Source organism: Dipodomys spectabilis, unplaced genomic scaffold, assembly GCF_019054845.1.
Source record: "Dipodomys spectabilis isolate Male_0828 unplaced genomic scaffold, ASM1905484v1 ptg000098l, whole genome shotgun sequence".
Classification (NCBI taxonomy): domain Eukaryota; kingdom Metazoa; phylum Chordata; class Mammalia; order Rodentia; family Heteromyidae; genus Dipodomys; species Dipodomys spectabilis.
This window is the reverse complement of record NW_024870775.1, coordinates 19,127,896-19,143,405: the sequence shown is the minus strand read 5'-3', so window position 1 is coordinate 19,143,405 and position 15,510 is coordinate 19,127,896. Positions and strand designations below refer to the sequence as shown.

Genomic DNA, 15,510 nt, shown 5'->3' with positions numbered 1-15,510 from the left:
CCTTTCACTAGGTGCCAGTGGCTCATGCCTGTAATCCTAGCTACTCAGGAGGCTGAGATCTGAGGATCACGGTTCAAAGCCAGCCTGGCCAGGAAAGACCTTGAAACTCTTTTTTTTTTTTTTTTTTTTTAAATTTTATTTTATTTTATATGAGAACATTCTGTACAGAGGGGTTACAATTACATGGGCAGGATAATGCATACATTTCTTACCAAGGACCTTGAAACTCTTATCTCCAATTAACCACCAGAAAAATGGAAGTGACACTGTAGCCCCAAATGGTAGAGCACTAGCCTTGAGCACAAAAGCTCAGGCCCTGAATTCAAGCCCCATGATCAACAAACCAAAAAAGAAAAAGTACCTTTCTTTGATAGATGTGGGAGTCTTATTGGTATATTATGTGTTATTTAACACAGCCTTCATTCCTTCATTAACATAACATTAGTATTATGAATAATAATATCAAAGATCTTTAACTCTCAGATAATATGAAGGTGGAGAGAACTTTGCCTTCTCTGTGTTAATGCTATTTCTATTTGAATCTTAATGACTTGTTTTAAGGAGTGTGAATTTTAAAAATTTAATAGTTTTACTACTGCATCATAATGTAAATCCCATGTGTGTGATTCACTCTTCTCTTCACTCATTTTTTTTTTTTTTGCCAGTACTTGGGCTTGAACTTAGGGCCTGGGCACTGTCCTTAGCTTTTTTGTGCTCAAGGTTAGCCATCTATACCACTTGAGTCACAGGGCCACAGGCTATTTTCCTGCGTTTTCCGAATAGTTTATGGAGATAAGCATCTTGTGGACTTTCTGCCTGGGCTGGCTTTGAACCACGATCCTCAGACCTCAACCTCCTGAGTAGCTAAGATTACAGGCCTGAACCACTGGCTCTTATTATGCAGTTACACTAATATTAAACATGAAAGTATTTCTCTCTCTCTCTTTGTGTCTATCCTGGGGCTTGAACTCAGGGCCTAGGCACTATTGGACTTTTGTGCTTGAGGCTGGTGCTTTACCACTTGAGCCACAGCTCCACTTCTGGCTTTTCTGGTCAAACATTGGCAATAAGAGTCTCATAGATTTTCCTGCCCTGGCTGGTTTCAAATCATGATTCTCAGCCTTTGGTAGGGAGGATTTCAGGTGTCAGCCACTGGCTCCCAGCTGAGAAAGCATTTCTTGATGGAACCAGCAACTAGCTCCTCATAATCTCTTTTTGGCAGCTCTATAACTTGGCAGCAGAACTCCCTCTTTCTCTCCCTCCTTCCCTTCTTAGCACTATTACGATATTTGATAGGATTTCTAAAGCCCAGAATTATCCTGATGTGTGAAACATAGTAGGCACAAAAAAAAGGAGGGGGTAATATTAGGTGGTAGAGTTTGCTTTTTTATTTTAACTTAATTATTAATGAATATTTATCTAAATAAAAGAAAATGAATGTAACTGGCACCAGTGGCTCATGCCTGTAATCCTCCTAACTACTCAGGAGGCTGAGATCTGAGGATCGAGGTCTAAAGCCAGCCGGGGCAGGAAACTCTGTGAGACTCTTCTCTCCAATAAACCACCAGAAAACTGGAAGTGGTGCTATGGCTCAAGTGGTAAAGCACTTTCCTTGAGCTGAGGAGCTCAGGATCAGTGCCCAGACCCAGAATTCAAGCCCCACGACCCCCCAAAAATAAATGAATGCATGAATAAATAAATAAAATAATGTATGTTCTTTTCAGTGGTTGTATATTTATTGAAGAGGTGTTCTGTAAAATTTGCTAATTCCCCATTGTGGGATATTGTTTGTTTTTGTTTTTCTTCTACAAGCAGCACAGACATGAATCTCCATGTGTACGCATGCAAATGTATTTCTTTTGGTAGTTGTGAGAGAGAGAGAGAGAGGCTTTTCCAATCTGGGAGAGGCCAGAGTGAGTGAGGCAAGTTGTTCTGTCTCCTTTTGCAGGGTTTCATGCTCCCACAATGTCCTGGCCTGTGGCAGGGACTCTTATGATTGAGCCCACTGAGTCAGAGGACAAGGCAGAACTGGACAGATTCTGTGATGCCATGATCAACATTCGGCAGGAAATTGCTGACGTCGAGGAGGGCCGCATTGACCCTAGGGTCAATCCGCTGAAGGTGTGTACCTGCTGGCAGTTGATTCAAAGCCTCCCTGAGTAGAAAATGGCACCTGGGCAGTGTGCTCCCACTTCTGGACTCTCATTGATAGCAGTATTCTTTCCTAAAATGAGATGAAAAGTCTCAGTCCTTAATTATAAGCCATCTTGAACACTGACAGTGTTTGTTCAGGTATATAGGGGTGTTATATATCTTACATGCACCCAGTTGATCACCACAGGAGGGAGAGACTCTGTTCAGGGTAGAATTCTTGTCATTTTTGTGTCTCTTTGATGAACTGTCATAGTATTGGAACAAAATAGAATTTATACATTTGGCTCACAAACTGTATAAACACACGTTCTTAGGGCAGGTACCTGAGAACAACTGAACTGGTATTTCATTGAACCTGGATGTTTTGTAATGTGTATAACCCCAGTTACAGAAAGGTTTGTGCTGCACCTGCACTAACGCATGTTAATTTGGTAACTGGTCAGAGTGCCTAAGTTTCTGGTTGGGCCCACGAATGAGCTGGAGGGTCACGAATGGAGACTACGTTGTGGGCCCACAACCACCTCACTGGAGGTGGGCTGCAGGGGCAATGGCGTGCAGAAGGCAGGCACCTTGCTAGATATGTTTTTCAGGAGAGTAGAGCAGTATATAAATATATGCTTGCTTTTTTTTTTTTTTTCTCTACTCCTGGGGCTTGAACTCTGGGTCTGGGAACTGTCTCTGAGCTCCTTTTTGCTCAAATCTAGTGCTCTACCACTTGAGCCATAGCTCTACTTCTGACTTTTTTGGGGTATGTGATTTATTGGAGATAAGTCACTTCTGGCCTTTTGGTGATTTACTGGAGTCTCATAGACTTTCTTGCCTGAGCTATCTGCAAACCATGAATGATCCTCACATAGCACCCCTCCTGAGTAGCTAGGATTACAGGCATGCACCACCAGCACTCAGAAGTATGTGTATTTTTATTGTCACATATATTTCTTTTCATCCTAGATATTGCTGAGTCTTAAAATATGGCAATCTCGAAGATCATGATACTTATAGATAAATAGGTTTCAAAGTATGCTGAACTAACATATGCTGTTTACTTACATGTACATAGAATAAAACATAAGAAGAGCAAGTTCCAATAATGTTTGTCACTGAGGAGAAAGGAAAGCAGGCAATGAATTGTAGAAGAGGGGATATGTAGTCAACTTGCAGTGTCTAATATTTATCATTGTATTTATTTGTTACTTTACTATTTTGATATTTTTAGTATTTTAAAAGGTAAACCAAATATAAAATGCTCTATTGGCTTTGCTGCTACGTGGTGGATTTATCCAGTGTATTATTACTCTACTTTTTCACTGTTTGAAGAAGTTTACCATGAAAAGATTTCCTTTACCTCCTTCCCCCAAATTTAAGCTTCTGGCGGAAGCTCAGTGGTTGAGGTAAGTGGGGGAGGGGACAGCACATTGGTCTGACCCCTTGCCGTCTGTATCCCTGTCTCAGATGTCTCCACACTCCTTGACCTGCGTCACATCCTCCCACTGGGACCGGCCATATTCCAGAGAGGTGGCAGCATTCCCACTTGTAAGTTCACTGAGGCTGAAAGAGTCCATTGTCATGATGTTCCCTTGCGTAGGCACCTGCTCGCCTTAGAGGTTCCCCCTGTTACAGTCATAATAGAAACCATACATAGGCCATCTTGAGAAATGTAAATCATGATCAATAACAGAGCAAAGCATTGGGGACTGGTGACTCATGCCTCAGGAGGCTGAGATCTGAGGGGCATGAGACCTGGAGACTCTTTATCTCCAGTTAACTATCAGAAAACCAGAAGTGGAGCTATGTCTCAAAGTGGTAGAGCACTAGCCTTGAGCACGAAAGAGCTCAGGGATAGTGCCCAGGCTGAGTTCAGGGTGGGGGCGGGGAGGGGGAAGCAAAGCAATTGGCATTCAGGGGTCAGAGGTCAGTCAGAGCATCAACACTGGGCACAGGAACATGGAGGAGAAAAATAGAATAGGTGTTCCCATCAGGTGTATTAGTGTGTCGTCTACTACATCCAACAGGGAGATCGCCTCAAGGGCCATATGCATTATGCATTCCAATGCCTAGTGGGAGAAAGTTCTCCCTGAAGTCTGGGAGGCATAGTAATAGTGCTCAAAGGTTGGATTTTCTTTTTTTTGACAGTGCAGCTTTTAGTCATTGTTAGACTGATGGTATCTGGGGCTGTGGGACTATCACTGTAACTAGCCTCCTTGCCCCCAAGAGAAACACAGAACGTTCTACAACATTTCCATCTTTCGTCCTTTCCAGCCCTTTGTGAAACCAGAGAACAAATTCTGGCCCACCATTGCTCGGATTGATGACATATATGGAGATCAGCACCTGGTTTGTACCTGCCCACCCATGGAAGTTTATGAATCCCCATTTTCTGAACAAAAAAGGGCTTCTTCTTAGACCTCCCTCCCCCTGCCCCTCTCGCTAAGTTCAGAGACTGATTTGATGCCATCCACTGGAACATTTGCTATAAGCAAGAAATACTTTGTCTCCCAAGCCTCAGTAGGGGTTTATATACTGTATATTTTTGTAATCTCTGGTGAGGTAAATGTAAATAAAGGTAGCCTTAGTGCGTGGCAGCAAATTGATTGTCTTCCATACTTTGCTTCCACATGTACCAGGTGATATTCTAGTTGCCTTGATTGGGAACCATTTCATTTTTTTGTGTAGGAAAGTATGGATGTGCTAGCAATTTTAACTTTCAAATGTGAGAAGTTTGCAAATGTTAGCCTTACTAGAGATTCAATAGACATCTTTTTGTTCCAAATAAGTCCTTGTGGACTGGGCCATCTGCAGGAATTCCCAGGGCAAATGTTTACATTTTGTACACATTGAGGGAACTCTCATTCCTGACTAATTTGCCTAATCTGTAATAGCATTTTGGAGTATTTTCCTCTTTCTTTGTGGGTGGTTTTTTTTTTTGTTTTTTGTTTTTTATCTGCATGTATTAGTATTCTAATAAAAAAATTCAATTTGAAAATTGCTCTCCACTTTTATTATTTTGACTTCTTTCATGGCCCAAATTTGGAAGGAACTAAAGGGCAGCAGCAACCTGTAGCCTGGGCCAGGAGGCAGTGGCCCACACCTGTGATCCTATACTAAGGAGGCTGAGATCTGAGGATCAATGTTTGAAGCCAGCTTGAGCAGGAAAGTTCATGTGACTCTTATCTCCAATTCACCACCAAAAAGCCAGAAATGGATCAGTGGCCCAAGTGGTAGAGTACCAGCTTTGAGCGAAAAATCTAAGGGGCACTGCCCAAACAATTCAAGCCCCAGTACCCAGTGTGCACCAGCATGTGCATGTGTGTATGTGCACGCACTAACATATACATATACACATAAAATCCCTTAGGCTATTGTTAGATGATATTTTGCCTCTGACTGGTTTATGAACTGGTCATCAGTGAAGTTCCCTTTGGTCCTTTTTATTATATTTGTGTTAGGGTGCATGTAATTAAAACTCATCTACAGAATCCAGTGAAGTAGCAGCCAAGTAGCAGTTTCCTTTTTCTCACTTACCAATCCAGAAGTAACACCAAGAGCTGGTGCTATTCTGCCTGCTTTTGCATGTGGTTTTCATCCTGATGATCTGAAGATAACTATTACACATCCAGGCATATGTGTGGCCTTCCTAGATAAAGAAAAGGGAAAGAACAAAGGAAAAAGACAGATTCCATCCACTATGCTTCTTTCACAGAGCTTAAGAAGTCTATCTAGCAACTTACATTTTGCCCATTCAGATTGCCGCAAGGCAGTGTGAGTTCTTATATTTGGGTTACCTACTAGAGAAGCAAGCCTACAAACAATAACTTTTCTGCCAGAAATAGCAAATGCTTGTTAATTGAGTAATCGCTCTTACACTGATTACCTTGTTCCTTGAGTAGCAATCCTCAGTGTTACTCCTATGCTAGACAGCTAGACAAAAGACCTGAATGCTTTATTGGATTCTCTGCAAGGGATCCACTTATTTTATTCCACCAAGCAGCAGGAAAGTAATGGGATCCTTTTTTAAATAATGATCTTCTTTGAGTACATCTTTTTTTTTTTTTTTTTCCCCAGTCATGGGGCCTGAACTCTGGGCCTGGACACTGTCCCTCAGCTCTTCAGCTCAAGGCTAGTGCTCTACCACTTGAGCCACAGCACCACTTCTGGCTTTTTCTGCTTATGTGGTGCTGAGGAATCGAACCCAGGGCCTCATGCATACAAGGCAAGAACTCTACCACTGAGCCATCTTGCCAGCTCCCTTTGAGGGCATCTTGAGTAGTATTCTAAATGTTTGGAGTGTCTCCCACTTTTACACAAGGAAAGAGGGTGTGGAGAGATGCCCATAGTCACACATCTGGTGAGAATGAGAGCTGGAATCTGAACGGTGGCTGACCAGCTCCAGTGCCTGCCAGCCCAAACAGGATACCACGCTGCCATGGTAACTGCAAACCTGGAGCCTCTGTCCTTCCTGAGCTGGAAATCTTTCTCTCAGGACAGACTTGCCATCAGAGCACAGAGTGGTTCCTTCTCAGGAAGTACTTACATTTGAAAAGAAATAATTGAAGCCAACACCAGTTCTTTACTACTTTGTGAGGGACAGCGCCCAGGCCCAGAGTTCAGGCCCCATGACTGGCCTATGGACCCAGCTACTTAGAAGGCACAGGTAAGAGGGTTATGTCATGATCCAAGGCCACCATCACCCTGGCAAAAGCATAAGAGCATGTCTAAAGCAAACAAAAAAGCCAAGCATAGCTCATAAGCTCTTGCTTAACAAGAAGGAAGCCCTAAGCCCAGTACTATTTAAAAAAAGTTACAGTTGGTGGCTCACAGCTGTAATCCCAGCTACTCAGGAGATTGAGATCCGAGGATCACACAGTTCAAAGCTAGCCCAGTCAGGAAAGTTTGTGAGACTCTTATCTCCAATTAATTACATAAAAAGCTGGAAGTGGCACTGTGGCTCAAGTAGTAGAGTGCTAGCCTTGAGTAAAAGAACTCAGGGACAGTGCCCAGGTCCAGAGTTCAAGCCTGAGGACTGGCAAAAAAAGAAAAAAAAGAAAAGGTTATGTACAAAATGCAAAGCCTCTGGTAGCTTTTTGTAGTATATGACCCCAATTTTTAAAATATTTTGTACGTCTTATGAAATTTGGCACTTAGCCATTTTAGGTATATAATACAATGATATATCAAGTACAAAGTTGTACAGATTGTGCCTTTTGAGCAGTTTCAGAGTTTTAAAGACAAGGAATCTAAGATAAACAACATGTTGAACAGATTTCCTGTTTTTCATGGCCCTAGACTCAAGCCTTATCCACCTGGAAGAGATCACAAGGGCTTCTTGGAACACTCACCTATGGGATAAATATGGAAGGTTCTCAGTCCAACATAGAAGCCCATGTAACCTCTATGCCCATGGCTCTCTGATCCTGGCCAGTTCCAGAGAGTTCGTCCCAATGCTCTGTGAACCAGTAGAAGTGCTAATATTTCAGTTTTCAACTTTTATCAGCTGGCTCTTTTCATGCAGACGGGAAACAGTGCTCTCTATCAAGGATGAAGGACTCAAGCGTCATTTGACAGCCAGTGTCCTTCAGGTAAAGGAATGGCAGCTTTCATATCACGGAGACTCTTCCACAAACTCCTGTCTTTAAGTGATGGCTCTTAATGGCTAAAGTTTGTTGACCTTGTATCCACTACCCAAATTATTTTTATCTATTATTTTTGTTGGTCATGAGGCTTGAACTCAGGCCCTGGGCACTGAGTTTTTCACTCAGGGCTAGCATTGTACCACTTTGAGCCACAGCATCACTTCCAGCCTTTTTGTGGTTAATTGGATCTAAGAGTCACAGACTTAACTGCCTGGGCTGGCTTCCAACAGCAATTCTCCTATCTCAGCCTCCTGCGTAGCTAGGATTACACTTGTGAGCCACCAGCACCTGGCTTCAATTTTTTAATTGTTATTATAATGGTAATGTATAAAGGGTTACAGTTTTATTAGTCAGTTAAAGAAGACATTTCTTTTTGGAGAATGTCACCCCTTCCCTCTGTTTTATTTTCTTAAGCCCAGGATCACAGTGCTTTATTTACCACAGAGCTACATCCTTAGTGCTTGAAAAGCAGACCTTACCATTTTGAAAGAAACCCCCTTTGCCTTGCTGGGGCTCCTGCAGCTGCTCACAGTGGGAGTCCTGGCACTTTGGCCTTGCACTTTTCCCTGTGGGGCTCACTCTTACCAGCAGTGAGATGAAGCCCTTTTGGTTTGTTCCAAAACCAGGTAGGCAACAGGACTGGTCAATCAAGGAGACTATACAAAGTATCCAGGGAATCAAGGAAACTATACAAAGTATCCAGATCTGGGCTGGGAAGGTGGCTCAGTGGTAGAGCGTTTGCCTTGCATGCATGAGGCCCTGGGTTCGATTCCTCAGCACCACATAAGCAAAAACAAAAAAAAAACCGGAAGTGGTGCTGTGGCTCAAGTGGTAGAGCACTAGCCTTGAGCTGAAGAGCTGAGGGACACCGCCCAGGCCCAGAGTTCAGGCCCCACAACTGGACCCCCCCCCAAAAAAACCAAAACCAAAAACAAAGTATCTAGATCTGAGGCCTGGGGTATGGAGGTCAGAGGCAGGGAAGGGAATGTCTGTAAAGTTGAAAAGTAAGTTCATGCAGCAGCAAATTTTGAGACAAGGAGCAGTAGCAATTTCCGAGGATCATTATAGTGACCCAGGGTGGCAGCTGGAGGACCTCCTTGTCCACTGGGTCACCCCACGATGCCTTTCCTTGTTTCTTCCTTCACTTCAGTTCATATCACTCTGATCCCTCACTTCATCCTCTGTTATGCTCCTGTCATCTTTCTGTTTAAGGAGTGTGTCCCCCAGCCATTGGCCCACTTTCCTAAGCCCAAATTCCTAGCCATCAAAATCATTACTCTGGCTGGGAATGTGGTAGAGTGCTTGCCTAGCATGCACGAAGCCCTGGGTTTGATTCCTCAATACCACATAAACAGAAAGCTGGAAGCACTAGCCTTGAAAAGAAGCCCAGGGACAGTGTCCAGGTCCTGAGTTCAAGCCTCAGGGTTGGCAAAATAAATAAATAAATAAAAATAGAGATGAAAAAAAATTGTTCCTTTCATTGGGAGTTTTCCCATATCTTACCTCTCAGAGAGAAATCCCCCTTGGGATGGAGACATAGTCCTGATATTTTAGAGGCTATGTTTCTGATATCTGATTCCCCACTCCATTTGTTTAGCAAATGTCATCAGTTTGGAGAAGGGGAATATCTGGTGTCTCCAACTGGCAAAGCAATGCTGTGAAGTATTTTAATTGGCTTTGAAAGCCAGCCTGGTATCCGCCCCCTTTCTTCTTTATCACTGTTCCTATAGGAGAAATTGTCACAAATTCACAAAACAAGAGATTGATTTTGAACCTATATCAGTGCAAAGATCACGATTTTCATGATTTTCTTCTTTTTACAAATTGATTTCTCAGCTGCATGATAAGCTGGCTGGAGATGTGGTTCCATGCAGAACACTTGTTCAGATGCACAAGGCCATGGGTTCAATGGGCAATAAGCAAAATAAATAAACAAGTGGTTGCCTGTAATTTCTGAATTCAGAATTTAAGAATAGCTTTCTTGGGGAGGCTGGCATTCTACCCTTTGAACCATGCTTCTAGTCTGGCATTTTGCTGGTTGGAGACAGACTTTCTGCCTGAACTGGCTTTGAGCCACTATCCTCCAAGTCTTAGCCTTCTGAGTAGCTCAGATTATAGGCGTGAGTTATCAGTGCTTGGCTACAGCATTTTTCTGTTTTTAAACAGAACTGAACCAAAATAACTTGCAACTGACAGAAACGTGAGTGGGGTTTGTGTTCGGTTGTACTCTAATTTAGTGGTGTTTCTTATACTTCGATATGTTTCTTTTTTTCTACCTGTCCTGGAACTTAAAACTGGTCTGAGCACTATCTTTGAGCTTCTTTGTTCAAGCCTAGTGCTCTACCCCTTGAGCTGCAGCTCCACTTCCAGCTTTTTGGCAGTTAATTGGAGATAAGAGTCTCATAGACTTTCCTCGCTGGGCAGGCTTCGAACCTGATCCTCAGTTCTCATCAGTAGCTAGGATTACAGGTGTGAACCACTAGTGCCTGACTTACGCTTCTATTAGTAAAAATATTTGTATACATCTAGTTGTGACACTTTTCTTTTTCTACAAAAGCACTTTTGAAGACTATCTAGAGAAACAAAAAGCTTGGTGAGACTAGAGAGTTAAGTTCCTTATATAAAAGCCAGAAACAAACTCAGAAAACAGGGTAGGATCCAAAGGCACCCAGAAAGGAGGTCAGTCATCCTAAAAACATTCAAACTTTCTCCACTGCTGTGGAGAACTTGATTCCACCCGAAACTCACTGCAGGAAAAGCCAGCAACCAAAGGAGAACTAAAAGCAACCATTCTTTATTTAAAAAAGACCCAACCTAGGGGCTGGGAAGGTGGCTCAGTGGCAGAGCGCTTGCCTTGCATGCATGAGACCCTAGGTTCGATTCCTCAGCACCGCATAAGCAAAAAGAAAAAAGCCAGAAGTGGCACTGTGGCTCAAGTGGTAGAGCGCTCGCCTTGAGCTGAAGAGCTGAGGGACAGCGCCCAGGTCCAGAGTTCAGACCCCATGACTGGACCCAAAAAAAAAAAAAAAAATCAAAACAGAACACTATGGTTCAAGTGGTAGAGTGCTAGCCTTGAGCTGAAGAGCTCAGTGACAGAGCCCAGGCCCAGAGTTCAGGCCCCACAACTGACCAAAAACAAACAAAACATCCAACTCCAAAACTATTTGGCATTAAGAATGGGGAAAATGGGGAAGAAAGCGAACTTGCTTGCATTCAAGACATTTTCTCTATCATAGACTACACAGAGGTATCAAGGTGCCGGGCGCCGGTGACTCACGCCTGTAATCCTAGCTACTTAGGAGGCTGAGATCTGAGGATCGTGGTTCAAAGGCAGCCAGAGCAGGAAAGTCCTTGAGAGTCTTATCTCCAACAAACCACCAGAAAACCGGAAGTGGTGCTGTAGCTCAAGTGGTAGAGCGCTTGCCTTGAGCTGAAGAGCTGAGGGACAGCGCCCAGGCCCAGAGTTCAAGCCTCATGACTGACCAAAAAAAAAAAAGAAGTATCAAGGTTCCTTCAAATAGAAAATCTAGATGAAACTTTACTGGTTAAAAGAAACTGTTTTGATTTAAATAAAATAAAAAAAATAGGAAAATACCTTCCATGGAAGCAAACAGTTAAACAAAGTTACCGAAAGCAATTGAGTGTAGTATGTGGCTGGTAGCCATTTGAGGAAGTTTAAGTGGAGGGTTAAATAGCAACACTTTCTCTGATTCATCCAAGACCAATCTCTAGTCTGGCACTGCTCTGTCATTCAGGGAAGTACTGTCAATCTGAAGTTTTAATGCTTCAGAGCATGAGGCAATTCTGGGACAAGGATAATAATTTCATTATTTTCCAGAAATGAGTTCTATTGAGGAATGCAGCTTATGATTATCATGGCTTGTAACACATACAACCATAATTTTTAGGTAGTTTTAGGTGAAATTTAGTCAGAGTACACATTAATTTTCCTTGGAACAGCATCCAACTTGGTTATCAAAGGGTAAAAGGAGATATTTTAAAAAGTAAGTACTTGATTACACATCAAACCATATGGTAAGGTAGAAAATTTAGTGAAAAATAAAATCTTGAGTTTAAGTTCTTAGACCCACTTACCGATTATCTGTGATTTAGGGCAAATGGCTTACTCTGAAACCTCATCTTGCTGGTAAAATAGATATTTACCAGGGTTGAAAGGGTAAAGTAGTATGTGAAAAATACTGACAGAACTCAGCTTCTTTCTTATATATAGACTAAACAGATCTAGCAACTATCCCTATTGGTGTTCCAAAGACATCTTGATGAAATGCCCCTCTTCCCTTAATTAAAACCAGTTTAGGGTTGAGAAACTGGCTTACTGGTAGAATGCTTGCCTAGTATGCATGAAGCCCTGAGGTTGATTCCTCAGTACCACATAAACAAAAAATAAATCAAAAGAAAAAAAACTATTAAAAAATACCAAACAGCCCTTTGAAAAACATAAAAGAAAACAAGTTTAAAGGAAGAAAGGAAGCTTCCAGGTGGCAGAAAACAAGAGGGAACCCACATAACTTTAAACCATGGGGCCTGTGTAGAGGTACCAGGACAGGAAATAGGCCTTTGGTGGTCAGGGGGTTTGGTGACATCAGGGGATAGATATTATACAGACAATACGGAGGAAAAATGGGACACATTTAGAACTGTCAAATCCCTGCTCCAATATGAGGACTGAAAAGACAGTTGATACTTGCCCAGGCTCATAGGGGGACACACATTTTTGTCTCAGACCATGGGTTGAAACTAAGTCATTTAAAAAGAGGTTTGGCTGCATGAAAATGCAGAAGCTAACTTGTTCTGTCTGTATAGTGAAGGAGTCCACTCAAACAGATCATTGGGTTCTGTTTTAGAAACACATACAAGGCCCAGCAGAAACATCTAACAGTCCCTCCAAAGGGAACAGTTATATACATATCCAAGACACAAACAAAACCCTCTAATAAGAAAACTTCTTTAGAAGATGAACTTGAAAAATATGAATATCAATAAAAGGCAATCAAATTCAATGTTTAAGTACTAGTAAATTGCAGAATTTTTTTTTTTTCTTTTGGTTGGTCATGGGGCTTGAACTCTGGGCTTGGGCTCTATCCCTCAGCTCCTCAGCTCACAGCTAGTGATCTACCACTTGAGCCACAGTGCCACTTCCAGTTTTCTGGTCGTTAATTGGAAATAAGAATCTCAGGGACTTTCCTGCCTGGGATGGCTTTGAACTGTGATCCTCAGATCTCAGCCTCCTGAGTAGCTAGGTTACAGGCATGAGCCTCTGGCACCTGGCCTATCATAGAATTCTTATGAAAGTAGAATTGGGAGGAACTTTTAAAAGAACTCTGAACTAAGTATATTTTAAATGCTCAGATAAAGGGGAAACTAAAAAAAAAATAGCCCTATAAATGAGAACAAGAGATTATAAATTAAGAACAAAGGAAAGAATAGTTGTAGACACCTATGACAGAGCAAGCTAATATTCAGAATACATGAAAAACTAAGAAACAATCTAATCAGAAAATGGACAAAAGATTTCAACACATACTTGATAGGATGGCAAAAAAAAAACAAAAACCCTGCAAAAACAAATACATGAACAGATGACCACATTTAGCTTTTTGGAAAATAAAAAATATATCCATATTGAGATTCCTATACATTAGAATGGCTAAAAATACTGAGTGCTGTTAAGAACTACGGCAACTGGGAGTGTTGACAGGTTTTGACAGATTTGTGCTCTCTTGAGTCTGACTTAGTATCAGATGATGTCATTTTAGGAAGTGTAGCAATAAAGCCTAACTTTTTATTTTTTGTCTGGCTTGGGTACTGTCCCTAAACTCTTTTGCTCAAGGTCAGCTCTACTACTTTGAGTCACAGCACCATTTCTGGTTTTCTGGTGGTTAATTGAAGCTGAGTCTTATGGGATGGCCTTGAATTGTGATCCTCAGATCTCAGCCTCCTGAGTAGCTAGGATTACAGGTGTGAGCCACCTGGCTGTCCCTGGGCTTCTTTTGCTACCACTTGAGACACTTGAGCCACAGCGCCACTTCCAGCCTTTTCTGTTTATGTGGTACTGAGGAATTGAACCCAGGGCTTCATGTATGCTAGGCAAGCATTTTACCCAACTAAGTCACATTCCCAGTGTACATTACCATTCTTTTTTTTTGGTCCGGTCGTGGGGCCTGAACTCTGGGCCTGGGCGCTGTCCTTCAGCTCTTCAGCTCAAGGCTAGTGCTCTACCACTTGAGCCACAGTTCTACTTCCAACTTTTTGGTGTTAACTGAAGATAAGCATCTCACAGAGCTTCCTGCTTGGGTTGTCTTTGAACCAAGATCCTCAGATCTCAGCCTCTTGAGTAGCTAGGAGTACAGGTGCTAAGCCACTAGCACCCAGCAAGAACTTTTAATTACAACAGAACACTGAGTATTTAAATCACGTCACTAGTTGCTTTTCACATAAAATCAAGTAACAAGGTATCTCCTCCACAGACTTGCTATCTAAAACCCACATGACCAATCAGGCTTATCTACTCACTTCCTGGTCGCTTCTTGCAGATGCTCCACATTCCTGGCAATCTGGGTCTAAACTACAGCTTTCACTCTAATAGCTTTAATGAATTTAATGACTTACCCTGTAGGAATTCTGACGATGCTGCCCAAGCCTTACTTCCCAACATTAGTAGAAAGCTCCATTATATAACTTTTGCCTCCTGCATACCTGATAATTCAAAATCACAAGGCGAGGATGCCAGTCTGCTGCCAGTGGAAGCTGTTTCCCAGCTTCCACCATATCTGCAACCAAAGCTGTGTTTGCTTTCCTAAGGGATCTATTTGCAGTGGGGTTTTTCTTACTGGAAAGTCTCAGATGGGTGTAAGATTGCGGAGATGCCCTCATCTTTTCTACTGTCCTAGTGCAAAGTACTTGCTTTAGCAACCGTACCCCCCTCAGCAGCACTTTGTAAGTGCCCTCCTCTTTTTGGCTCTCAATGGAACTGCAACTTTGGCTAAAAGAAGCCAGCAATAACTGTTGGAATGCTTACCTACCTTTAAATTTTCCTTATGAAACAACTACCTCACACAAAGTCTCTGGGCATAGACATATATCTAGATTTTCTGCCAAAGGGTTCCAGGTGTGTCTCAGTTGGTAGAGTGCTAGCCAATGAGCAAAAGTGGCTCCAGGTACCAAGTTTGAGTCCTGGTCTCAGACCAAGAAAAAAAGAAGTAACCAAATTCTCTGCCATTGCCGGGTGCCGGTGGCTCATGCCTGTAAGCCTAGCTATTCGGGAGGCAGAGATCTGAGGATCACGGTTCAAAGTCAGCCCAGGAAGGAAAAATCCATGAGACTCTTATCTCCAATAAACCACTAGAAAACTGGAAGTGGCGCTGTGGCTCAAGCGGTAGAGCACTTGCCTTGAACAGAAGAGTGCAGGGACAGCGCCCAAGCCAAGTTCAAGCCCCATGACCGACAAAAAAAAAAAAAAAAAAAAAAAAAAATTCCCTGTCACTGTAAAAATAGCCATTTTAGTCAGATTCCCAATTAAGTCCTTATTCCCATATGGAAACTCATGAGTATAACCTTTACTATCTACATTTCTACCAGCATTCTGATCTCTCACCAAAATCATCCATTAGGTTCTTCTTACAGCATTCTAAACTTTCTCTAACCAGCTTATCAGGTATAATCGCAGGATTTTTTTGTGTGCCAGTCCTGAGGCTTGAACTCAGGG

At 42.3% G+C, this 15,510-nt stretch overlaps 1 protein-coding gene across 1 annotated transcript in view; it reads left to right on the top strand.

Moving 5' to 3' along the window:
• Gldc (glycine decarboxylase) overlaps positions 1 to 5,112 on the top strand; it is a 95,703-nt gene extending 90,591 nt beyond the window's left edge. The window contains exons 23-25 of the mRNA XM_042686705.1: positions 1,949 to 2,121; positions 3,607 to 3,687; positions 4,414 to 5,112. Of these exons, the coding sequence (XP_042542639.1) occupies positions 1,949 to 2,121; positions 3,607 to 3,687; positions 4,414 to 4,557 (398 nt within the window). The 3' untranslated portion in view covers positions 4,558 to 5,112. The remainder of the gene's footprint in view (positions 1 to 1,948; positions 2,122 to 3,606; positions 3,688 to 4,413) is intronic.
• The last annotated feature ends 10,398 nt before the right edge of the window (positions 5,113 to 15,510 follow it).